This window comes from Macaca thibetana, chromosome 6 (genome assembly GCF_024542745.1).
Source record: "Macaca thibetana thibetana isolate TM-01 chromosome 6, ASM2454274v1, whole genome shotgun sequence".
Taxonomy (NCBI): Eukaryota; Metazoa; Chordata; class Mammalia; order Primates; family Cercopithecidae; genus Macaca; species Macaca thibetana.
In genome coordinates this window covers 5,162,782-5,190,041 of record NC_065583.1, presented here as the reverse complement: position 1 = coordinate 5,190,041, position 27,260 = coordinate 5,162,782, and the positions used below count along the sequence as shown (strand labels likewise).

The window sequence follows — 27,260 nt, the reverse complement described above, 5'->3', positions numbered from 1 at the left end:
TGCAACCTCTGCCTCCCAGGTTCAAGTGATTCTCCTGCCTCAGCCTCCCGAGTAGCTGGGATTACAGGTGCCCACCACCACGCCTGGCTAATTTTTGTATTTTTAGTAGAGATAGGGTTTCACCATGTTGACCAGGCTGGTCTCGAACTCCTGACCTCATGATCTGTCCACCTCAATCTCCCGAAGTGCTGGGATTACAGACGTGCTCCACCACACCCGGCCTGTTTTTATTTTTTTTTAAAGTAGAGAACAGGGTCTTGCTATGTTGTTCAGGCTGGTGTTGAACTTCAGGGCTCAAGTGATCCTCCCACCTTGGCCTCCCAGAATGCTGGGATTACAAGCATAAGCCACTGCACCCGGCTTATAGCATTTTTTAAAAAGGTCCCTCATACAGGCACACCATGGTGGCTCATGCTTTGGGAGGGCAAGGTGGGAGGATCACTTGAGGCCAGGAGTTTGAGACCAGCCTGGTCAACGTAGTGAAATCTTCATCTCTACAAAAAAAAAAAAGAAAGAAAGAAAAAACAGGGCTCCTCATGTGGTTCTTATACAGGTAAAATGGAAAAATATTGCCTGACATGAATGATCTTTCCCCTGCCTACTTCTCAGACCTTATCTGTCAACTTGTCAAGCTGGTTCTGCCTCCAGTGTTTTCTCCCTTCTTGTTTCCTCCCTCCTTCAAGTTTTGTTTTACTTTTTAAATAAACTTGTCATTAGAAGAGATAATATTTATATTAACAGGAAATCGTGAAGATAATATAGAAAATTCCTATAAATCTCATGCTGAATGTTTCCTATTAGCACCTTGCATTATTAGTGTGGTACACTTGTCACAATCGATGAACCAATATTGATACACTATTATTATTAATGTTTTTTTTTTTTTTTTGAGACAGAGTCTCGCTCTGTCACCCAGGCTGGGGAGCAGTGGCGCGATCTCAGCTCACTGCAACCTCCGCCTCCCGGGTTCACACCATTCTCCTGCCTCAGCCTCCCAAGTAGCTGGGACTACAGGCGCCCACCACCATGCCCGGCTAATTTTTTTGTATTTTTGGTAGAGATGGAGTTTCACCATATTAGCCAGGATGGTCTCGATCTCCTGACTTCGAGATCCACCCACCTCGGCCTCCTAAAGTGCTGGGATTACAGGCGTGAGCCACCGCGCCCGGCCACTGATACACTATGATTAACAAAAGTCCATTCTTTATTCTAATTCTCTTAGTTTTTACCTGATATTCTTTTTGTGTTCCAGGATCCCATTTAGGGCACTGCATACTATTTAGTAGTCATATCTTAGGTTCCTCCGGGCTGTGATAGTTCTTGGTGACCTCGACAGTTTTCAGGAGTACCAGTCAGGTATTTTGTAAAATATTTCTCAATTGACATTTGCCTGATGTTTCTCTCATAATTGGAGCTGGGATTATGGGTTTTTGGCAGGAAGATTTACGGAGGTAAAGTGCTATTTTCACTACAACAAATCAAAGGTACCCTCAGCATGCTTTATCACTGTCAATGTTTTGGCCTTGATCACCTAGCTGTGGTAGCGTTGGTCAGGTTTGTCCACTGTTAATCCCCCCGCCACTGTTTCCATACTGTATTCTTTGGAAGGAAGTTACCATGCCTAGCCCATTCTGGGAAGGAATGAAAAGTTATGTTCTACTTCCTTGAAGGTAAAGGTAAAATATCTACATAAGTTACTTGGAATTCTTCTGCACAGGATATTTTTCTATTCTCCCCAATTTATTTATTCAGCCATGTATTTATATCATGAATATTTTATTGCTGAAAGTGTTCGAGCTTTAGTCACTGGGATCTTTTTCAGTTGAGTCCTCTATCTTTTTTTTTTTCCCTTGGTAGAGAAGGGATCTTGCTGTGTTGCCCAGGCTGGTATTGAACTCCTGGCCTCAAGCAGTCCTCCCACCTTGGCCTCCCAAAGTGTCAGGATTACAGGCATGAGCCACCACTCCCAGCCTCCTCTATCCTTTTGACCACAAGATTCTCTAGGCACATCTTATATATTTCAGGCCCCAGTCCTAGAATCAGCCACTTCTCCAAGGAGCCCTGATTCTTTTTATTAGAGAATGGTATTAGAAACCAAGATCTAGGCATTAGTTGTGCTTGCTACTGGGATGTTGTTGCTTGTAGGGCCTTTCAGCTGACTGAGCAAGGGATATGCATGTGTATATACTAAACTAAGTTTTTCTGTATGCAGTCATCTGTATCTATATTAAGCTAAACATGAGTTGATGTTTCCAGTTCTGTCCATTACCACTCTATCCATTCTAGCCTTCTTCCTTTGGTTATCTGTCACCTCCCACTTTTACAGTGAGAAAACTGGCTTTCACCATTCATGATGTTTACTTAATTGTTCAAATCTGGGATACATATGCAGATATAGAGGCTTCAGAATTAATACATACTCCCATGGAGAAAAACCTTATCAAGTAGAGGACTGTGCTTATGTGTAATTCCTGTTGCCTTTAGTCTTACAGACTTCATTTCCAAAGTTTGTTAGTTAGCACCCCATCCCCCTTTGAGGAGGTTGTTTCACATATTTTCTAGACAATTAAATTCTTTTGTCAAAGTCTGTGTTTCATCCAGAGATCCTCTGATCTCTTAAATGATGTTTTAAATTTACATACATTAAGGTTCACTCTGCTGTAAAGTTCTGTGGGTTTTTATCTGTCTCAGAGTTTTTGCATATGTTGGCCTTCTGCCTGGAATACTCTTCCCAGATATTTCCCCATGACTGGCCCCTTATCTTTCATTCAGATCTCTGCTCAAATATTATCTCCTTGAGGAAACTTTCCTTGAGCACCCAATCTAAAGGAATCTTCTAGAACAAAATGAAAATTTTGTTAGTGTATTTTCTTCAGTATGTGTGGTTTGTTTTGACCAGTCTCCATTTAGTAGGATGAAAATTTAAAGAGGGCAGGGACTGTATCTGTATCCTGGATATATAGTGAATGTATGTTGATACATGAGTGAATAATCCTGTCCCAGGTGTGTCCAGCATCACTTATTTCTAGGGCATAGTTTTAGTACTGATCAGTAGTGATTGAAAGCAGGCTTGTTCAGTTGGGTTTCCAGCTCACCCTGCTTTACTACTTAAAAAGTGTTTTGGTTGCAAGTTAGGTTAAGTGTTTCAGTATATTAAAGATGGCAGTCACTCTGTTCTCTCCTGCAGTGTTTATAACCATTTATTTAAGGTTATTATTATTATTATTGAGGCAAGGTCTTTCTATCGCCCAGGTTGGAGTGCAGTGGCACAGTCTACTACAGTCTTGACCTCCTCAGGCTCAGGTGATCCTGAGTAGGTAATCCTTCTTGAATGGCTGGGACTACAGGAGCACCACCACACCTGGCTAATTTTTTTTGTATTTTTTATAGAAATGGAGTTTCTCTATATTGTCCAGGCTGGTCTTAACTCCTGGGCTGAAGTGATTCACCCACCTTGGCTTCCCACCGTGCTAGGATTGCAGGTGTGAGCCACTGTGCCAGCCTAAAAGTTATTTTAGGGAGGGATTTATAATCTCTACTCCTACTTAGAATTACATATCAATACCGGCCAGGCGTGGTGGCTCACGCCTGTAATCCCAGCATTTTGGGAGGCCGAGACAGGTGGATCACCTGAGGTCAGGAGTTCGAGACCAGCCTGACCAACATGGTGAAACCCCATCTCTACTAAAAATACAAAAACTTGCCAGGCGTGGTGGCAGGCACCTGTAATCCCAGCTCCTCGGGGAGCCAAGGCAGGAGAATTGCTTGAACCCGGGAGGTGGAGGTTGCAGTGAGCTGAGACCCCGCCATCGCACTCCAGCCTGGGGGACAAGAGCGAGACTTCGTCTAAAAAAAAAGGAATTACTGTTAATACCACGGATTTCCCAGCTCGGCTGTACATTAGAATCAGCTGAGGAGCTTTAAGAACAAACACTGCTTCCTGAGTTCTTTCCTGCCTTACTGATTTTCAGGAAAATTCTACAAATTTGTAATGTTTTAACAACCAGCTTGGCATCTAGTCAGAACATTTGAAGTTAAAAAACCCCAACAGCCAGGTATGGTGGCTCACGCCTATAATCCCAACACATTGGGAGGCCGAGGCGGGAGGATCGCTTGAGCCCAGGAGTTCAAGGCCAGCCTGGGCAACATGGTGAAATCCTGTCTCTACCCAAGAAAAACAGAAAAATTAGCCAAGCATGGTGGCACACACCTGTGGTTCCAGCTACTCAGGAGGCTGAGATGGGAGGATCATTTGAGCCTGAGAGACAGCGGTTGCAAGTGAGCCAAGATCGTGCCACTGCACTCTAGCCTGGGCAGCAGAGCCAGACAGAGCCTGTCTAAAAAAAAAAAAAAAAAAATCCCAAAACAAAATTTAAAAATATAATGTATTAATGTAAAATGAGATTTTCTGATAGTGTCTAGAGGATTTCAGCTTATAGCTATGATGACTGAAGCTTATACAAAAAGACCCTTTTAACTTGGACTGATTCTTCTACAACGATTTAAGCCCATACTGTGTGCTTGGTACTAGTGAATATTACAGTGAATCGTTCCCTGCTCTCAGAGAACTTACATTACCTCTGAGACAGCAATAGAATGAATGTAAATAATCATAAGATAGGAAACAATAGGCACATAAGAGAGAGAGAAAACAATTTTGATATTTAGAGGAGAGAGCAGTCATTTGCACACTGGGAAGATGTTAAGATGAGTCCAATTCCAATTCTTTTTTTTTTTGGAGATGGAGTCTTGCTCTGTTACCCAGGCTGGAGTGTAGTGGCATGATCTTGGCTCACTACAGCCTCTGCCTCCTGGGTTCAAGCAGTTCCCTTGCCGCAGCCTCCTGAGTATCTGGGACTACAGGTATGCAGCACCAATGTGCCCAGCTAATTTTTTTTTTTTTTTTTAAGTAGAGATGGGGTTTTACCATGTTGGCCAGGCTGGTCTTGAACTCCTGACCTCAAGTGATCCGCCCACCTCAGCCTCCCAAAGTGCTGGGATTACAGGCGTGAGCCACCACCCCTGGCCTAGAGTCCAATTCTTAAAGAGAATCCACAGCGAGGAGGAGCCCTGGACATCCCAATCCTTTAGTGGGTTGTAATGTAGAGCATTGAAAGTTAAGGGGGTCCTATTAGAAGCCAGAAGGGAATAGTCAAATGAGAAGAGTTCTATAATGGTCAGGACCTAAAATCCAGACTCAGAACTGTCAAAGCCAGCAGTTCTTAAAGGAACTTTTCAATTTCAGTATTTTAAACATTAAAATTTTTTTTTTTTTTTTCTTTTGAGACGGAGTCTAGCTCTGTCGCCCAGGCTGGAGTGCAGTGGCCAGATCTCAGCTCACTGCAAGCTCCGCCTCCCAGGTTTATGCCATTCTCCTGCCTCAGCCTCCCGAGTAGCTGGGACTACAGGCACCCGCCACCTCGCCCGGCTAGTTTTTTTTTTTTTTTTTTTTTTTTTTTTGTATTTTTTTTTTTAGTAGAGACAGGGTTTCACCATGTTAGCCAGGATGGTCTCGATCTCCTGACCTCGTGATCCGCCCGTCTCAGCCTCCCAAAGTGCTGGGATTACAGGCTTGAGCCACCGCGCCCGGCCAACATTAAAATTTTTTATCGCAAGTTTTTGTACTACATGTATAATTATAAAAAATGAAAACTTGTATACCTAAAAATCTAAACTTCGGTTTTTGAATTTTGTTTCATTTTTTTAAGCTCTGGAAAAGAAATGCATTCCACATTAAACCCTTCACATTGCACATAAAGGAAACTAAATTCAGAGTTAAAATGTGCCTGTCCATGGCCATAGGGTACAGAATTAGGCAAGAACTTCAGTTTTCAGACTCATCAGTCCATGCTACTACATTCTTGTCAGGTTGAGATCAGTCTCTTTGCCCTGAAGCCTACTGGGTGTTTAGAGGAGTTTCTTGAGGATAGAGGCTATATCTTATTCATTTTCTATCCCTCCAATATAGTAAGTAAGTGCTGTACAGAATAGGCGTATAGCCCACATTTGTCAAATGAAAGGATGGATGGATAGATGGATGGTTTTGGCTTTTATATTAGACTTTAAAGGAATGCTACAGTTTAGCTCTGTGGAAATTCTGGGCATGAGATGTGTACATACATGAACTGTTAGATTTGCTGAATATTGGATATCTGAAGGGAAATAGTGAGAAAATACTGTAACTGCAGTGGCTTACGCCTATAATCCCAGCACTTTGGGAGGCCAGGGCAGGAGGATTGCTTGAGCCCTGGAGTTGGAGACCAGCCTGAGGAATATAGGGAGACCCTGTCTTTACAAAAAACATCCAAAATTTAGCTGGGTGTGGTGGTGCACACCTGCAGTGCCAGCTACTCAGGAGGCTGAGGTGGGAGGATTGCTTCAGCCTGGGAAATTGAGACTGCAGTGAGCAGTCATGGCGCTATTGCACTCCAAACTGGGTGACAGCAAGACCCTGTCTCGAAAAAACAGTGTGGGGGGATGGGGTATGTTAGGTTTTACACAGTTCATATTATAAACTAGGTTAATACCAGTATATAAAACGAAATAAGTTAATGAAAGGCATGACGTTTTGCAGAAAAGGCGCATTACATCATTATTTAGAGGTTGAGTATTCTTTGTCCAAAGTACTTGGAACCACAAGTGTTTCAGATTTGGATTGTGTTGAGATTTTGGAATATTTATGTTATACTGGTTGAGCATCTCAAATCTGAAATGTTCCACTATGCATTTCCTTTGAGACATGTCAGCACTCAAAATGTTTCAAAAAATGTTGGAGCATTTTAGATTTCAGATTTGGGATGCTCAACCTGTACTATCAACAGAATAGTTGTTTAGCATTAAATAATATTTTGCTTAGCCCACAGGTTGAACAATCTTTAATTTTTCAAACTTGAATTTGAGAGAATATTAATCTTAGTCAGTACTCCTAGTTGAAAGCCTTGAAGTTTTAAAAGGAATTATCATTTTTTTAGTTCTTTATGTGTCTAGAACAGTTAGCTGACTGTATAAATTCCAAATCGGTGAAGTTTTACCATACTTTCACACCCACTTGTAACATTTTTTAGTGTATCTTCCTAGCAGCATTTGGTGTAAAAATACTCATATGTATACTGTTGGTTTTTCTCTAAGTAACTTTTTGTTTTTATCCTTCTTTTCAGGATCTGACTGGCATAGAATCTATGGATCAGTGTCGCCATACCTTGGAACAGCATAACTGGAACATAGAGGTATAATAGGATGCATTCTGAGCTTATTTCTTTTTCTCTGGTCTGATTAAGAATCAAAACCGTATGTTTTTCCATAGCAGGAATCTTTTCAGTAGATTTTTTTCAGAATTATGACTCAAAAATAAAAGTGTGGGAAGGTAAAGAATGTGAGAAAGTTTATAAAATCATAGAAAAATTTGTGACTAAATCCCTCGGTATAGTGCCCTACCCCCTACTGTTTGTTAGTATCTTGTTGGGAAAACAACTGGTTTTTGTATATTTAGTTTTTAACCAGATGTTTTGATGTGAACCTTCTTCTTACATTCTTTGAGATTGTCTGAGTAGTCGTGTTCTCTGCAACTCTTCTCCTTGACCATTGAATTAGCTAGAATTAAAACACTGTCAGTTGATAATGGTAATAGTGTTTTGTCCTCACTATAATGCCTCTGAATTTTTTTTTTTTTTTTTTTTTTTTTGAGACGGAGTCTCGCTCTGTCACCCAGGCTAGAGTGCAGTGGCATGCTCTCTGCTCACTGCAACCTCTGCCTCCCAAGTTCAAGCGATTCTCCTACCTCAGCCTCCTGAGTAGCTGGGACTACAGGCGCACACCACTGCACCTGGCTAATTTGTATTTTTAGTAGAGATGGGGTTTCACCATGTTGGCCATGCTGGTCTTGAACTGCTGACCTCAGATGATCTGCCCTGCTCAGCCTTCCAAAGTGCTGGGATTACCCGCGTGTGCCACCGCGCCTGACCATGCCTCTGATTTTTTATTAGCAAGTGTGATGTTAGTTGTTACTTTGAGATAGATCCCCAAGGATGTAAGCTCCCTAAGAACAAAGATTTTTTTGTTTTGTTTTAACTACTGTATTCCTAGCATATAACATGGAAATAAATATCTGTTGATGTTTCCCTTCCATTCTTAGTATATTAATAGTTTATACTGAGTGGATGCTGAATTTTGTCAAACACCTTTTTGATCTCAAATTACTGTTTTAATTATTATCTGCTATTTAAATAGGATGCTGGATTCCTAAAAATGTATTCCTAATATGATTTCATTATTCAACACTTTTTTGAGCAATTAAACTCAGGCTCTGACATTATATTAGTGAACAAAAGTAAGTCCTTACTCTTTTTTAATTTTTTTAAGACGGGGTCTTGCTCTGTCACCTGGACTGGAATGCATTGGCACAAGCGTACCTCACTACAGCCTTTGACTTCTGGGCTCAAGCGATTTTCCTGCCCCAGCCTCCCAAATAGCTGGGACTACAAACATGTAACACCATGCCCAGCTAATTTTTAATGTTTTTTTGGAGACGGGGTCTTGCTATGTTGCCCAAGCTGGTCTTGAATTCCTGGGCTCAAGCAATCCTCCTGCCTCAGCTTCCCAAAGTACTGGGATTACAGTTGTGAGCCACCACATCCAGCCAAGTCCCTACTCTTATGGAACTTAATTCTAGAGAATTTCAGTTTGTAATAAATGATGGGAGGGGAACATCACACACAGGGCCTCTCGGGGGGTGGGGGACTAGGGGTCTGGGGGTCTGGGGGAGGGATAGCATTAGGAGAAATACCTAATGTAGATGACGGGTTGATGGGTGCAGCAAACCACCATGGCATGTGTATACCTATGTAACAAACCTGCACATTCTGCACATGTATCCCAGAACTTAAAGTATAATTTAAAAAAAATAAATGAATGCAAATGAGATGAGCATAGGAAATGGAACAGAGGATCTGGAGAGTTTTGCTTTTTGTTTTTTTGTCTTTATTTCTTTTTATTTTTTTTGAGATGGAGTTTCGTTCTTGTTGCCCAGGCTGGAGTGCAATGGTGTGATCTTGGCTCATTGCAACCTCTGCCTCCTGGGTTCAAGCGACTCTCCTGCCTCAGTCTCCCGAGTAGCTGGGATTACAGGCGTGCGCCACCACGCCCGGCTAATTTTTTGTATTTTCAGTAGAGATGAGGTTTCACCATGCTGGCCAGGCTAGTCTTGATCTCCTGACCTTTCGATCCACTCACCTTGGCCTCCCAAAGTGCTGGGATTACAGGCATGAGCCACCGCACCTGGCCTTGTTTTTTTATTTTTAAGAGACAGGTTTGGGCCGGGCGTGGTGGTTCACACCTATAATCCCAACACTTTGGGAGGCTGAGGCGGGCAGATCATGAGGTCAGGAGATCGCGACCATCCTGGCTAACATGGTGAAACCTTGTCTCTACTAAAAATACAAAAAATTAGCCGGGCGTGGTGGCGGGTGCCTGTAGTCCCAGCTACTCAGGAGGCTGAGGCAGGAGAATGGCGTGAACCTGGGAGGCAGAGCTTGCGGTGAGCCGAGATCGCACCACTGCACTCCAGCCTGAGCGACAGGGCGAGACTCCGTCTCAAAAGGAAAAAAAAAAGAGAGAAAGAGAGACAAGGTCTTATTCTGTCACCCAAGCTGGAGTGCAGGTTTGATCATAGCTCACTGCAGTTGAACTCCTGGGCTCGAGCATTCCTCTAACCTCAGCTTCAAGTAGATGGAACTACAGGCCCACACTACCACACTGGGCCCTAGTGTTCAAGTTTTTGTGTGAATATGTGTTTTCTTTTTTTTTTTTTTTTTGAGACGGAGTCTGGCTCTGTTGCCCAGGCTGGAGTGCAGTGGCCGGATCTCAGCTCACTGCAAGCCCCACCTCCCGGGTTCACGCCATTCTCCTGCCTCAGCCTCCCGAGTAGCTGGGAGTACAGGCGCCCGCCACCTCGCCCGGCTAGTTTTTTTTGTATTTTAGTAGAGACGGGGTTTCACCGTGTTAGCCAGGATGGTCTCAATCTCCTGAACTCGTGATCCGCCCGTCTCAGCCTCCCAAAGTGCTGGGATTACAGGCTTGAGCCACCGCGCCCAGCCCTATGAATATGTGTTTTCATTTCTCTTGGGTCTATACCTAGGAATGGACTTCTCTGAGTCATATGGTAACACTATGTTTAACCTTTTGAAGAGCTCCCAGACTGTTTTCAAAGTGATTATACCATTTTAAATTCCCAACAGCATTGTATGAAGGTCTCAATTTCTCCACACCCTCACCAACACTTGTTAATATTTGTCTTTTAGATCATACTCACCCTAGTGAGTGTGAAGTACTCTCTCTATGTGGTTTTGATTTGCATTTCCCTAGTGGCTAAAATTATGTTGAATATTTTTTCATATTCTTGTTGAACATTTGTGTATCTTCTTTGCAAAAATGTCTATTCAGGTCCTTTGCCAGTTTTTAAATTTGATTATCTTTTTCATATTGAGCTGTGAAAGTTTTTGTTTTTGTTTTTGTTTTTGTTTGAGACGGAGTCTCGCGCTGTGTCACCCAGGCTGGAGTGCAGTGGTGCGATTTCGGCTCACTGCAAGCTCCGCCTCCCAGGTTCACGCCATTCTCCTGCCTCAGCCTCCGAGTAGCTGGGACTACAGGCGCCCGCCACCACGCCCGGCTAGTTTTTTGTATTTTTAGTAGAGACGGGGTTTCACCATGTTAGCCAGGATGGTCTCGATCTCCTGACCTCGTGATCCACCCGCCTCGGCCTCCCAAAGTGCTGGGATTACAGGCTTGAGCCACCGCGCCCGGCCTGTTTTTGTTTTTTTTTTTGAGATGAAGTTTCACTCTGTGGCACAGGCTAGAGTGCAGTGGCATGATCACGACTCACTGCAGCCTCCACCTCCCAGGTTCAAACAGTTTTCCTTCCTCAGCCTCCTGAGTGGCTGGGACTACAAGTGCCCCATGCCCGGCTAATTTTTGTATTTTTACTAGAGGCGAGGTTTCTCCATGTTGGCCAGGCTGATCTTGAACTCCTGGCCTCAAGTGATTCACCCGCCTCTGCCTCCCAAATTGCTGGAATTACAGGTGTAAGCCAGCATGTCTGGCCAGTTTGTGTTTTTTGAGACAGGATTTCTCTCTGTTGCCCAGGCTGGAGTACAGTGGTACTGTTATGGCTAACTGCAGCCTTGACCTGCCGGACTCAAGTGATCCTTTCACTTCAGCCTCCTGAGTAGCTAGGACTACAAGCACACACCACCACGCCCAACTAATACTTTATTTTTTTATTTTTTGTACAGATGGGGTCTCGCTGTATTGACCAGGCTTGTCTTAAACTCCTGGGCTCCAGTGATTCTCCCACCTTGTCTTTCCAAAGTGCTGTGATTACAGACATGAGCCACCATGCCTGGCGCTTATCTGATATTTGATTTGCAAATGTTTTCTCCCATTCTGTGAGTTATCTTTTTACTCTCTTGATAGTGGTTTGTGGTTTTTGTATTTTGGTTTTTTTGAGAGATGGAGTCTTGGTTTGTTGCCCAGGCTAGAGTGCAGTGGCATGACCATAGCTCACTGTAACCTTGAACTCCTGGGCTCAAGAAGCCCTCCTCCCTTACCCTCCCTGATAGCTGGGACTACAGGTGCATGCCATCTTGCCCCATTCATGATAGTGTAATTTGATGCAGAAAAGTTTTTCTTTTTGATGAAGTCCAATTTATCTACTTTTTTCTTTTGTCGCTTGTGCTTTTGTTGTCATATCTAAGATACTTTTGCTTAATCTGAGGTTGTGAAGATTTATACCCTTGTTTTAAGAGTTTTATAATTTCAGCTCTTATATTTAGGTTTTTGATGTATTTGATGTATTTGTAGTTACTTTTTATGTATAGTGTGATCTAGGGGTTAATCCAGTTTCTTTTGCATGTGGATATCCAATTATCTCAGCATCATTTGTTGAAAGATTATTCTTTCCTCAATGAATTATAAAACTAGGGGCCTACTTGATATTAGCCAAATTTCAAGTTTGAAGCGAGTAATTGAGTTTAGAGGGCACACTGCCCTCCGAAAGACCACTTTCACTTCTGAAACCACCTGCAGTTTCAGATGGTCGCAAAACCATCTTCAGATTTGCTAATTCACTAGAACTCACTGAAAGCTGTTACAGTCATAGTTATAGTTTATTATAGGGAACATATACGTTAAAAGCAGCTGACGGAAGAGACAAATAGGGCAGAATTAGCCAGGTGTCATGGCTCATGCCTGAAATCCTAGCACTTTGGGAGGCCGAGGTGGGTGGATCACGAGGTGGGGAGTTTAAGACCATCCTGGCCAGCATGGTGAAACCCCATCTCTACTAAAAATACAAAAAGTAGCTGGGCGTGGCAGTACCTGCCTGTAATCCCAGTTACTCGGGAGGATGAGGTGGGAGAATTGCTTGAACCTGGGAGGCGGAAGTTACAGTGAGCTGAGATTGCACCACTGCACTCCAGCCTGGTGACAGAGCTAGACTCCGTCTCAAAAAAAAAGAGAAAAAGGGGGCAGAGTCTAAAAGGATTTTGGACATGAAGCTTGCATACTAAAAGGATTTTGGACATGAAGCTTGCATACTACGCTCCTGCAGAGTCAGGAGACATTACCTTCTTGGCATAGATGTATGACAATATGCATGAAGTATAGTAGCCCCCTCCTACCCACAGTTTCACATTCTGTGGTTTCAGTTACTCGTAAACAACTGTGGTTTGAAAATTTTAGGTGTAAGATTCCAGAAATAAACAATTCATAAGTTTTAAAATGCATGCTGTTCTGAGAAGCATGATGAAATCTCACTCTGTCTCACTCTACCTTACCCAGAACGTTAATTATCCCTTTGTTCAGTGTCTCCACGCTGTATACAGACCCACGTGTTAGTCAATTAGTAGCTGTTATCAGATCAACTGTTGTGCCATTACAGTGCTTTTGTTCAGGTCCCCCTATTTTACTTAATATTGGCCCCAAAGCACAAGAGTAGTGATACTGGCAACTCAGATATGCCAGAGAGAAGCCAGGAAATGTGTCTTTTAAGTGAAAAGGTTAAAGTTCCTGGCCAGGTGTGGTGGCTCATGCCTGTAATCCCAGCATTTTGGGAAGCCAAGGTGGGTAGATCATGAGGTGAGGCGTTCAAGACCAGCCTGGCCAAGATGGTGAAATCCCGTCTCTACTAAAAATACAAAAATTAGCCGGGCATGGTGGCAGGAGCCTGTAATCCCAGCTACTCGGGAGTCTGAGAGGCAGCAGAATCGCTTGAACCCGGGGTGGGGAGTGAGCTGAGATCGTGTCACTGCACTCCAGCCAGCGCAACAGAGTAAGACTCCGTCTCAAGAAAAAAAAAGGGTTAAAGTTCCTGACTTAATAAGGAAATTAAAAAAAAATTGTATGCTGAGGTTGCTAAGATCTAGCTTGTGTTTGTGAAATTGTGAAGAAAGAAAAAGAAATTCATGCTAGTTTTGTTGTCACACTTCTGCAAAAATTGCAGCCACAGTGCATGATAAGTGCTTAGTTAAGATGGAAAAGGCATTTTCTGAGTGGAAGGAATGAAGAGAAACAGCTTCCGATTGACAGCATTCAAGTTTGGTACTATACATGATTTCAGGAATCTACTAGAGGTCTTGTAATATATCCCTGTGGATAAGGAGGGACTACTGTATTGCCAACCAGGGAAGCTTCAGTGCTTCCAGAGTATTTATTAGGGCATCATTACATAGGCATGATTGACTTGCTTGGCTGCCCACATGGTTGAACTCAATCTTCAAGTCAACTGATACCAAGTTGTCCAAAGTTCCCCACCCTAAACCACATGGTTGGTCTTTCTGGCATGGCCACCTTTCACCCTAAGACTACTGGGTGTTGCAGCTGCAACCTAAAATCTGGTAACAAAGACATGCTTATCAGGTCTGACATAGATTACCTCCCAAAAGGCAAAGGCCAGATATCTCTTTGGGTAAGGCCAACTTTTTTTTACTACATTGAGATAAATATCTATTTTAAGGACAGAGTTCAGGAGGGAATGAGTGTTTTAAACTGCATATCAGTAGTCTGGCAGGAGTTGTATTAGGATCTTTATGTACGGCCAACTCATTACATTTTTAGATTAACTCTGAGAAATATTGTTCCTTTATTTTGCATATAAGGAAACTGAGGCTCATGTTTTTTTCTTCTTTATTTTTTATTTTTAGAGACAGGGTCTCGCTTCATTGCCCCGGCTGGTCTCGAATTTGTGGTCTCTGGGCTCAAGCAATCCTCTCACCTCAGCCTCCCAAAGTGTTAGGATTACAGGTTTGAGCCACCGCACCTGACCTAAGGCTCATACATTGAGCACCTTTTCTGAGAGATGGAGCTAGGATCAGACCGAAGCTTCTCTGCTGCAAACCCCTTCATCAGATGCCACTCATCAGGACTGCTTCACTGTATAACTCCAGGGTTACCGCCCACATTGTATTCTCTGAGGATGGCTTTTCCTGGGATTGTACAGTGAAGCACTTTATATCCCAGCAACCCTAAATAATACATACCATCTGAATAAAGGCAGTGTGCTTGCTGCATAAATGTAGCTTCCAGACAAGTTTCCTCGTCTCCTCTACTGTGTATGCATTCTGGAGCCATCTCTCCACATTGCCTCCCAGTATAGCCGGTTAAAAGGTCCGTGAAGGTACACTCCTCAAGTGACCTTTTGGTGTATTACTGGCCATCCTATTTTGGAATACCACGCAATAGTTGCCTCACCTCTTTTTCTGGGTTGATTTGAGCATCACTGAAACTCTTGCTACTCTGTTTTCCTTCTCAGGCTGCTGTACAGGACAGATTGAATGAACAAGAGGGTGTACCTAGTGTTTTCAACCCGCCTCCATCACGACCCCTGCAGGTTAATACAGCTGACCACAGGATCTACAGCTATGTTGTCTCAAGACCTCAACCAAGGGCAAGTTATTTCATAGCTGGAATTTCCCCCATTTTTATTTTTAAGTATATTCACTTGGTTATATTGATCTCCCTGTGACAGGAGCAAAATAAATATTTAGAATGTAAACCTGTTAGTTAGACTTGGCCCCTTGGGTATATAATTTTGCCTTGATTCCTCAAGGAATTGTTATAGAAACTGCTAAGTTTTTTGTTTTCTATTCTTTGCCAGTTATTTGGAGAGTGTTTTCTATCTCTTAAGTTACAATTTGTTTACTCAAGTTCTTTGTTGCTTCAGTTTACTTAATCTTAAACTACTTTTGAGGAAGTACATGGAATCTTTGTAGGAGCTTTGGCCACGTCTTTGAAATTAGCCTTGAAGGGCTAGTAGCAAGGAGGTGGTTCACTTAAATTTGACAGATATTTAAGAGCACTCCAATAGCCTGGTATTTTGCTACTGGGGATCCAGACATGAATAAAGAGCCAATCTTCCCATTTCAAATTCAATTTTTCACAGTCTAGTGAAGGAAGTCAGATGTGTACCTGATAATGAACTCTGAAGAACTTCTTGGACTTTCTTTTTCTTATCCTTGGGGTTATACTCACTTCTTATACTTTTATACTTGCATTTAGAATCCTAAGAAAACATTCCCTTTAACATTGCAACAGTTAGAATTTTCTCCATCATCAAGCCTTTTTGTGGAGTACTTGATTTTTGTTTTGTTTTGTTCTGTTTGAGACAGTGTTTCACTCTGTCACCCAGCCTGGAGTGCAGTGGCACAATCTTGGCTCACTGCAGGCTAGACCTCCTGGGCTCAAGCAGTCCTCCACCTCAGCCTCCTAAGTAACTGGGACTACAGGTGTGCGCCACCATCCTGGTTAATTTTTGTATTTTTTGTAGAGATGGGGGTCTTGCTATGTTGCCTAGGCTGGTCTTGAACTCCTGAGCTCAAGTTATCTGCCCACCTCAGCCTCCCAAAGTGCTGAAATTACAGGCTTGAGCCACTGCACTTGGCCTACTTGATGTTTTAAAACATGTTTCTAAGTAGTGCTTTGTGGTTTTCTGAAGTACAGTAGCAGATTCCCATGTCAGCGGTGGGGCTCCAGAGCTTCCTGTCCGCAGACACAGAAAGTGTCTCAGGTTAACACAATGTGACATCTGTGAAATGCTTTATATATAGAGCCCTGGATGTATGCTAGTTTTAATAATTAATAACAGCAATAATAATTAGCATTATTACTAAGATAAGCAGCTATATGGGGATTTGTCATTGTGGTTAATATAATTATTTAACATTTATATACCAATGTCCAAGGTTAGTAATAGTGATTATCTTTCTTCCTATTTCTATATACATTATTTTAGATTTTTATGTTTGTGTGTTTTGTTTTGGGACAGAATCTCCTTCTGTTGCCCAGGCTGGAGTGCAGTGGCGTGATCTCAGCTCACTGCAACCTCTGCCTCCCAGGTTCAAGCGATTCTCCTGCCTTAGCCTCCCGAGTAGCTGGGATTACAGGCGCCCACCACCACGCCTGTCTAATTTTTGTATTTTTAGTAGAGATGGGGTTTCACCATGTTGGCCAGGCTGGTCCTAAACTCCTGACTTCAAGTGATCTGCCTGCCTTGGCCTCCCAAAGTGCTGGGATTACAGGTGCGAGCCACTATACCCAGCTAATTTTTGTATTTTTAGTAGAGACAGGGTTTCACCATGTTGACCAGGCTGGTCTCGAACTCTTGACCTCAGGTGATCCATCTGCCTCAGCCTCCCAAAGTGTTGGGATTACAGGCGTGAGCCACCGAGCCTGGCCTATTTCTGTATACCATATTTTGATGTATAAATCTAAAAAGGAAAGAATGAGTATGTATCATTTGGGGGACATTAACTTGCAACTGAATTTGACAAGTATATAAGTAGCTGTCAAAAATAAGTATTAAAGCAGTTTTGGTTTTTGTTTGTTTGTTTGTTTGTTTTTGAGACAGAGTCTTGCTCTGCCCCCAGGCTGGAGTTCAGTGGCGCGATCTCAGATCATTGCAACCTCCACATCCTGGGTTCAAGCGATTCTCCTGCCTCAGCCTCCCCAAGTAGCTGGGACTACAGGTGCATGCCACCATGCCTGGCTAATTTTTGTATTTTTAGTAGAGATGGAGTTTCATCATGTTGGTCAGGCTGATCTCAAACTCCTGACCTCAGGTGATCCGCCCCCCTCAGCCTCCCAAAGTGCTGGGATTATAGGCAGGAGACACAGCTCTGGACCTTAAAGCAGATTTAATACAAAAATTATGCAAAAAAGAAAATGATAGTAAGATGAAATAAGACCAAGGATGGTGGCACTTAGGAAGGATGAGGTGGCCAGGAAGAAGGAACTGTATTTTAGAGGAACAAATCACATGGAAGGACAAAAAAGAGTCAGAAAATCTGACCTAGCCATTTGATAAAATATTAGAGATTGAGAGAATTGTGTCTAACTTTGTTTTTGGACTTTCAGGGGCTGCTTGGATGGGGTTATTACTTGATAATGCTTCCATTCCGGTTTACCTATTACACGATACTTGATATATTTAGGTATGTACCTTTGGATTTATGTGTTAGTAGAATAGTAAGACTTCAGAGCTCAAATTTAGGCCAAAATAAGTTTTATGCTCTATCAATGTTGACTTGCCAATTTGTCATGAGATTGAATACTCTTCCCGAACTGTCTTTTAATACAGTATAAAAGTATTTTAAATTGTTCAAGCATTGGCAGGCATTGTGAAATGAAATTGTTTTTACATCAGTCTTACCTATTGTTTGCAAAAACCAGTCTGGCTATATTGTCTCCCCCTCCCCCAACCATATTTGTCACCTCTACACTTCGTAGTTGATGTCCACACCCTTTCCTTTCTAACCACTGTCATCTCCTAGCTTCAGACTCCTTAGAACTTTTTTCCTAAACTACTACTCCACCTGACTACTCACAATCCCAACAAATTCTCTTGCTCTGAGATTACCCAGTTTGCCCTTGATTCCTCCCACAATAGTTGGACCTCTCTAGACACTCCCGTTATACCTTTTCTTTCTTTCTTTTTTTTTTCTCTTTTTTTGAAACAGAGTCTTGCTCTGTTGCCGTCGCCCAGGCTGAAGTGCAGTGCCACCATCTCGACTTACTGCAACCTTCACCTCCTGGGTTCAGGCGATTCTCATACCTCAGCCTCCCAAGTAGCTGGGATTACAGGCATGTGCCACCACGCCCGGCTAATTTTTGTATTTTTACTAGAGACAGTAGAGATGGAGTCTCATTTTGTTGGCCAGGCTGATCTTGAGCTCCTGGCCTCAAGTGAGCCACCACGCCTAGTACCTTCTGTACCTTTTCACTTTGCTCCAGCAACCCCTAGGTTGCAAACACTGGACCCTTTTATGTATATACCCACTTGCTTCATACCTTCACCTTTCTTCTAGCTTCCTTCATGTACCATTAAAAGAGCTCATCATTGGAAGCTACAGAGGGTCCAGGGCCAGAAAATGAGTGGGGCATAACTTCCTAGCACGTCACGCTTGGGTTATCTGGCCCAGAGCCAGATATGGGGAACTAAAATGTTCATGGGCATCCAGGCGAGCAGATGGAGCTGGGGTATGTAGTCTGGGCCTTGTGTATACGGGGAACCTGTACCTCCCTTCAAATATGGGACAGCCTTTACCCTGCTGTAGGGCACAGAGTCTGAAGGTGTGGGTCCAGCAGCTGCATAAGTACAAGGGTCAGATAGTACCTTTTATATTGGCCCCTTGGTGTTTTATGAGGCTATCGGCTTAATGACTTTCTTGCTTTAGCAACGTTCTTCATGGTCATCAATTAATTGCTTAGTACTCTTTCCATCCCCGTTTTATTTAAGAATGAACAGGTAAAAACCTTTAAAATCATAATGAAAACTAAGTTGACATCTCTGTTTTTTTCTAAAAAATAAAAAAAGCTGATTGTCCTACATTGTGTAGATTGTAGGAATATTGTATAATGAGGAAAAAAAAATAAAGCCTTTAAGAGATAATTCTAAAATGCTTAATTTCAAAGAAAGTAGTTAAAACATCAGTCTACTAAAGAATTTCTAACCATTCCCCCACATATACAACTTACTACATTTTGTGCTTTTAATTCGCTCTGGAATGTTTGTGTTGATGAATTTGGTTTGATTACTCGGGAGAAATTCCAAGTAGAATTGTATACACGGGGAATTTGTTGGGATAATGAATTTGTTCACTTTTTGTTAAGGAAAGTATTATAGTTTAGTCACCTTGTCTGTGCTGAAAATTTTCCAAGTAAATGAATATTGTTTGCTTTCCCAGGGAAAATATGCATGGCATGTATTACTAATTTTAATGCAGCTGTATCATCCAACCGGCTTGTTTAATGTTAGGTAACACATTAGCCTCTGTCCCATTGCCTTCTCTGGAAACCCAAAGGATAAATAAATGGTACTATGCAAATAGGGTAGGCCCTTTGGAAACAGATGTGTGATACCATTAGGTATGTATTCTTCACTTTACAAGAGCTGCCAGTACTCCACATCTGCCAGGGTACTGTGGAGCAGTTTTATAACTTCCTCCGTGGATACCATCAACAATAAATCATCAAGCAAAATGTACTTGCCCCTTTGAAGAGCAAGTAAATCATAACCGCAACTTTAGATTTGAAGTTCCTATCCGTAATTTGAATAGTTTGGGGTTGTGAACTCAATATTCAAAATCCCAGGAAAACAAAGGAGAAGGAGGAGCAAGTAGGACAACCAGAAAGTGACCTCTGTTCTAAAGCACTGTCCAGTAGAACTCTCTGTGATGATAGAAGTGTTCTGTATCTCTGCTGTTCAATATGAAAACCATTAAACATGTGGCTGTTGAGCACTTGAAATGTGGCTAGCATTACTAAGGAACTGAATTTTAATTGTATGTAATAGATTTAAATTCAGAATAGCCACATTCGACTAGTGGCTACAGTATTTAGATGGTGCCATTCTAGAGAGTCTGGATGCATAGCCTGACACGTGATCTTTTTGGATACTGTGTCTTCCCTTCCAAATCCTTCTAGCCCTAAATTGTTCCACAAAAAATACTCAGAATTTATGTAGGCCAGTGTTGGAATTTATAATCCCAGTAGTTTGCATTCTTCCTGAACAAGCAGTAGAATAACACTTGCTGCTTTATGGCTTTTGAACCAGACTCTACTCTCGGATTTGATGGTCCACTCACAGACCATTCACCTCCCTTTGTTGCGATGCCTCTGGCTCTGTTACAGGAATCTGTACAAATTGGCCCACTCCATATGCACTATAGTAAGCTGGATTCATGTGATATTTATTCCTTCTTCCCCAGGTTTGCTCTTCGTTTTATACGGCCTGACCCTCGCAGCCGGGTCACTGACCCCGTTGGGGACATTGTTTCATTTATGCACTCTTTTGAAGAGAAATATGGGAGGGCACACCCTGTCTTCTACCAGGGAACGTACAGCCAGGTCAGTGCCGCAAACCATGTAGATGCCAACTTACTGAGATGATTCTACCCTCAAAGGAAAGCATAGCCCAGTACTGATCATGTCCTTCTTTTACTTGAAAACCTTAATTAGCTCTTCAGTGCTTACAGGGGGTAATAAAAAAAGACCAAACCCTGTAGCTGGCCCCTCTTTGATCTAATGCTGCCCTTCTTTTGAGGTCTTTTCTGCATAACTTACTTTACCATACCCTCAGTTCCAACTGGCTCATTCCCTGAACATAGTCCATACTTGCCTACCTCTGTGCTTTTGCTTTTGCTGGTCCCTCTATATGGAATGCCTTCCTCACATTTTTGCTAATTGGAATCTTACCAGTCCTTCAACTAGCTCATGTCGCTCCCCACTTATAACTATCCCTGATTGTTGTGCCCTGTCCTCCCCTGTCTCACAATCTAGAATACTAATCTTTCCCTTTGTTCTTCCATAGCTTTTAAAACTTGATAGCAATTTTATATTCTTTCCTATATTATTTGTGTTCATGTCTAATCTCTGCTACCAGACTGTAAGCCCCTTGAAGGCAAAGCCTAAATCTTCTTTATCTCTCACAGAATTGAACAAGAACGTAGACCATAGACTCAGGGTAGCACATCTCATTCAACCTCAGCTATGTAGACCTTTGACTCAAGACCTGACCATTCAGGGAAGGAAAAATTAGAGTTCTGTGGGTGTTAGGTATGTCCCTAGTTTGCCAGAGAAATACATAGAATTAACACTATGGGAATAGGAAAAACTATGGGAATGCCGTGGGAATAGGCACAAGGGGGTTCTATTATGCAGCCTCCAGAATTCCTGAATCTATCTGGAGAAAGAGAAAAATGCTCACCCTTGCTTCCTGCTTTGATTTTCCCATATCTGCTTTTTATCATAGTCTCCTCGGTGGCTGTTCCCACCCCACTCAACAAACACTGAGCACCTACTGTATGCCAGGCAGTGTCCTCAGTGCTAAAGATACAGAGATGAGTGAGATGAGCACCTCCCGTGTACCCTCTCTGCTATGATCCTGAGGGTAGACCACCCTTGGCCATGTCAGCAGTTGTACCGTATAGTGTACTCAGGAGCACGCACACGCAGAAGCACGCACAGGAGTCTTGGATGAAAGTCTTTGAAAGTCTTTTACACCCTGTGCTCTTTAGAATGCCTTTGGATCGTACAGTCCATCATTCCTACTCCATATGGCCTAGGATCAGGGTTGTCTTCATGGTTATTTTTTACTTACAAGGATGTTGTAGCTGTGAAGTAGAAAAATTCTCACCTCCCTTTCATATGGTCAGATTCTCCTGTTTTTAATCTTCCTTAGACTGTGGGTGCAGCTGACTTTTCTGTGATTTGTTGGGAACCTGTATTTGTAAGCCTGTCTACTCTCATGTGTCTGTTACAGTTTGAATCCTAACAACACTAAAACCTTTTCATTAAAGCTTGTTAGCATGGAGTTTCTATAGGGAGAGCAATGCCAGGGGTGTGAAGGTAGGAGCTCAGGAATTTTCTGATTTCTCGCTCACCTTTTTTCCTTATTTTTTCCTTTTGTTCTTAAATACATAACTGTATCCATTAGGACCCTTAGCCTAAATATAAGCTCAAGGCACAGTCTTCGTAATAATGAGTGATCTTGTTTCTCACAGGCACTTAACGATGCCAAACGGGAGCTTCGCTTTCTTTTGGTTTATCTTCATGGAGATGATCACCAGGACTCTGATGAGTTTTGTCGGTAAGTGGATTGATTATTTTCCTTCTCTTTTCTGACTCTTTCTGGTGACAGTTCGTAGTCAGCAAGTTGTTCTCATGTCCTTTTCGTACCTTTCCACAGCAACACACTCTGTGCACCTGAAGTTATTTCACTAATAAACACAAGGATGCTCTTCTGGGCATGCTCTACAAACAAACCTGAGGGATACAGGGGTAAGTTATGTTTCTTCTGCCTCATTCAGGTTGTTGGAGAATCTTTGGAATAGTCTGGAAAGACATGCCGTGCCATTTATTACAAGAGTGTTCGTTCTGTGGTAGGATACGATGCTAGTTACTGTTTTATATTGTCTCATTTAATCCTCTCAGCAGTCCTGAGAGATAGGGGGTCATATTACCCTCACTTTATGGTTTAGGAAACAGGCTCAGAGAGTTTAAGCCACTGGCTGAAGATCACACAATTAGCAAGTTTTATTTTTTTGTTTTTTATTTAATTAAAAATTTTTTTTTTGAGATGGAGTCTTGCTCTGTCACCCAGGCTGGAGTGCAGTGGCGCAGTCTTGGCTCTCTGCAGCCTCCACCTCCTGGGTTCAAGCGATGGTCCTGCCTCAGCCTCCTGAGTAGCTGGAACTACTGGTGTGCGCCACAACACCTAGTTAATTTTTTTGTATTTTTAGTAGAGACAGGGTTTCACCATGTGGCTTCAGACTCCTGGACTCAAGTGATCAGCCCACCTCAGCCTCCCAAAGTGCTGGGATTACAGGTGTGAGCCACTGTGCCCCGCCATAATTAGCAAGTTGTAGCATATGATTGGGTCTGCCAGATTCTAAAGCCCATTCTTCACATTCAGCATTGCCAAAGCCTGCCACATTCATAGAAATATCCAGTCTTGGCTAGCAGCTTGCCTTTAATCTTAATGGGCTTTTTACTGAAGAGTTTATTCTTTTCATCAACAATTTTAACAGAGCCCTTGCATAGTGAGTCAGTTGTTTGAGTACCTTGAGTACTAATATGGATTTGGAAAGTTCAGATCTTTAGAGATAAGTATTTTTAGGCGTTTAGTAAAAGATATGAAGGCATCCAGTGAGGAAGAATGTAGTCATTTTTGCGGCTACTTGTATCCAGCAACCTTTGAGTTTATATTAGCATGCCACATACTGTGCCATGACTTTAGAACCAAAGATGCGGCAGATGTTGTCCCTGCATCCCGGAATCTGAATCTTCAGCCTATTTGTTTTTAAACATCCAAATTCCTGCATGCATTTTGCCATTCTAATACAGCTTTGACGGGGGCGGAAGGGAGGTTGTGAGTAGAAGGAAGGTAACGACTTTTTTTAATAGAAGTTTATAAAATCTCTTATTTCACACCATAAGGAAAACATAGATAAAACTCTGTTATGGTAAAAAGTTTAGTCATTTGGAAACCAATTTTCTTTTTGTTTTTTTTGTTTTTTTTTGAGACCAAGTCTTACTCTGTCACCCAGGTTGGAGTGCAGTGGTGCGATCTTGGTTCACTGCAGCCTCCACCTCCCGGGTTCAAGTGATTCTCCTGCCTTAGCCTCCCAAGTAGCTGGAATTACAGGGACGTACCACCATGCCCTACTAATTTTTGTATTTTTTGTAGAGATGGGGTTTCATCATGTTGGCCAGGCTGGTCTCGAATCCCTGACCTCAAATGACCCAACCACCTCGGCCTCCCAAAACTGCTGGGATTAAAGGTGTGAGCTACCAGCCCAGCCTCAACTTTCTATTAATAAACTTCTTTGGAACAGAAAAACTAACCTTTTTACGGGTAGAGAAAAGATACATGGGGAGAAAGGGTAAGGAAAGGATTAGGCAAGAGAAAAAAGACGATGGTGGAGATTATCATCAGTATCATCAAGCTGAGACTTGCAGCCTTGTGCCCTTTTAGGTTTGAGCCCTTGTACAGGGAAAAACTGCCAGATTCTTTATAGATCCTTTTCCTACCATCAAGTAGACATTATCCTTGAACTCTGCAGCCTTCCCTGGCATCATCACAACAACCACACCGCCACCAGGAAAGCCTGTCTTATTCTAGTCAAGCACCTAGGGATAGGCATGCAAATTGATAACAAAAACAAAAGATTACAAAACTGGGAGGAACTAGGCATGGTGGCACACGCCTGTACTCCCAGCTACTCAGGAGGCTGAGGTGGTCAGGTCACTTGAGCCCAGGAGTTGGAGACCAGCCTGAACAACATAGTGAGACCCTGGCTCAAAAAAAGAAAAGAAAGAAAGAAACTAGGAAGTGGGGAAAGGCAGAGACCAAATGATACCTCCCGTCTTCCTCAACCAGGATTAAAATAGTTCTCTCTCACTCATTGTGAAAAGTCTAAGGTTGATCTTTTTCACCGTCAAGTCCTGCCCTTGATCTGTTGGGTCTTTTTGTCAGTCTCACAGGCTTTACGAGAGAACACCTATCCATTCCTGGCCATGATTATGCTGAAGGATCGAAGGATGACTGTGGTGGGACGGCTAGAAGGCCTCATTCAACCTGATGACCTCATTAACCAACTGACATTTATCATGGATGCTAACCAGACTTACCTGGTGTCAGAACGCCTAGAAAGGTACAAGGGAGTTCCCTTCTGGAACAGAGAGAAACCAGTTGTAAATTTGGAGGGCTGACCTGGGGCTCTACCAATACTGACTTCTGTGCATCAGGCCACTGTTAGCTTTTAGCTTTGCCCATTTATCGTCAAAATATTTACATAGTTTGACCTAAATTACTCTATATCAGGTAATCTTTTCTTAGAGATGTTCAAAATAAAGACAAGGGCTGGGTGCAGTGGCTAACACGTGAAATCCTACCACATTAGGAGGCTGAGGCAGGAGGATTACTTGAACCCAGACTGGGCAGCAAAGTAAGACCCCATCTCTACAAAAAATAAGAAAAAATTAGCCAGGCATGGTGGTACATGCCTGTAGTCCCAGCTACTTGGGAGCCTGCGGTGGGAGGATTGCTTGAGGCCAGGAGTTGGAGGCGGCAGTGATCTCTGATTGTGCCTCTGCACTCCAGCCTGGATGACAGAGCAGGACGCTGTCTTTAAAAAATAAATGAATGAATAAACAAAATAAAGACAGGCCTCTATGCTCAAGAATGTACATTGTGGTATTTAGAATAGCCGAATACAATATAAAGAACTTTGATGTAAAAAAAAAAAAGTGGAATGGCTATAATTCCTCTCCATTACATAAGTTATGTACATTAATTATAGGAAATCCTAAAACCACAAAAAAGCACAAGGAAGAAATTTAAAATTACTGATAATCCTGCCACCACTTGAACATTGTTATATATTTTTTTAATTTTACACACAACACACACCTCTCTATATGTACACATTTATTTGTAAAATTGGGACAATACTTTTTTACAACCTTTCTTCATGTAAGAATGTATCACAGCCTTTTCCCTCATTATTTTTTTTTTTTTTTTTTTTTTTTTTTTTTTGAGACGGAGTCTCGCTCTGTCACCCAGGCTGGAGTGCAGTGGCCGGATTTCAGCTCACTGCAAGCTCCGCCTCCCGGGTTCACGCCATTCTCCTGCCTCAGCCTCCGGAGTAGCTGGGACTACAGGCGCCCGCCACCTCGCCCGGCTAGTTTTTTGTATTTTTTAGTAGAGACGGGGTTTCACCGGGTTAGCCAGGATGGTGTCGATCTCCTGACCTTGTGATCCGCCCGTCTCGGCCTCCCAAAGTGCTGGGATTACAGGCTTGAGCCACCGCGCCCGGCCCTTTCCCCTCATTATTAAATATTCTGCCACATTTTAAAAATTACTGCATAACATTCTATTATCTAAATACATCATAATTTAACCAGGCCACTCTTTTTGGATTTTTTGATTACTTTCTGTTTGTTGCTATTATAAATAGCATACATGGAGATAATTTTTTGCAATTTGTGATGGTTTCCTTAGATTAAAATTTAAATTCCTGAAAGTACAGTTTCTGGGTGAGACAATATAAGTATATGTTTACGACTTTTGATTTGTAATGCCAACTTGCCCTCAAGAAAGTTAAACAAACTTAAATTTATGGAAAGCTTTTAATAACATAGGGACATGCTTGTTACATATTAGAAAAATGCAGAATCAGGCCGGGCATGTTGGCTCATACCTGTAATCCCAGCACTTCGGGAGGCTGAGGTAAGAAGATCACTTGAACTCAGGAGTTTGAGGTCAGCCCGGGCAACAAGGTGAAACCCCATCTCTACAAAAAATACAAAAATTAGCTAGGCGTGGCGGCACACGTCTGTAAGCTGAGGTGGCAGGATTGCTTTAGCCTAGGAGGTTGAGGCTGCAGTGAGTCATGATCGCACCACTGCACTCTAGCCTGGGTGACAGAGCAACACCCTGTCTCCAAAAAAAAGAAAAACGCAAGGTCAAAACCCTATAAATATAGTGTTATTTTAACTGTGTAAAAAAATGTATAGAAGAGGAAACTTTCTGAGGTAACTGAAATGTTCTTTCTTGATTGAAGTGGTGATTATGTGGTTACATTTATCAAAATTCATTGAATTGTACATTAAGATCTGTGCATTTCATTGCATGTAAATTTTGTCTTAATTTTTAAAGAAAGTATAAAGCAAGAATGTTTTATCTGTTCAACTATTTTGATTGGCTAAATATTTTGGGTAAGACAAAACAGAAATTTGTTGGAGAGAAAATAGGAGCTATGCCAAATGTTATATAGTGTTTTATCTTTGATTAGGGAATCTCTGAATCACTCTGAAAACTCTACATTTTCAGATCTGCTACAATGTGTATATGGATGTATATGTGTGTGTTTTGGTTTTATGAGATCAGTACAAAAATGCAGTAACCCAAAATATGATGTTGATGATCCCTTCATAATAACAGTACTGTGTTACATTTGTTAGAATTAGGGGAAAAATTTTATTGTAAAAGAGGAGAGGACAACTTGCTGTTTTCTTTTCTGCCAAATTAAACTGAGATAAAAGGTGGCTTATTCAGATTCTGCCATGCTTTGCTTTTGGAATCCCTTATGGCAGTGTGAAATAGTCATCTGCTAAGAATATCACCGTTTTTACACACACACACGCACGCACGCGCGCACACACAGAAAATTTCAGTATAAGAAAACAGAACTTGTGACAGTGCTGTTTTTCTT

At 42.2% G+C, this 27,260-nt stretch overlaps 2 protein-coding genes across 12 annotated transcripts in view; one reads left to right on the top strand and one right to left on the bottom strand.

Annotated features, from left to right (window-relative positions):
• NOP16 (NOP16 nucleolar protein) overlaps positions 1–27,260 on the bottom strand; it is a 274,193-nt gene that overhangs the window by 95,926 nt on the left and 151,007 nt on the right. The window lies entirely within an intron of this gene.
• Positions 1–27,260, top strand: part of FAF2 (Fas associated factor family member 2) — a 61,896-nt gene that overhangs the window by 24,057 nt on the left and 10,579 nt on the right. The window contains exons 2-8 of the mRNA XM_050793229.1: positions 7,158–7,226; positions 14,801–14,935; positions 17,401–17,477; positions 20,253–20,391; positions 22,047–22,132; positions 22,232–22,323; positions 24,521–24,698. Of these exons, the coding sequence (XP_050649186.1) occupies positions 7,158–7,226; positions 14,801–14,935; positions 17,401–17,477; positions 20,253–20,391; positions 22,047–22,132; positions 22,232–22,323; positions 24,521–24,698 (776 nt within the window). The remainder of the gene's footprint in view (positions 1–7,157; positions 7,227–14,800; positions 14,936–17,400; positions 17,478–20,252; positions 20,392–22,046; positions 22,133–22,231; positions 22,324–24,520; positions 24,699–27,260) is intronic.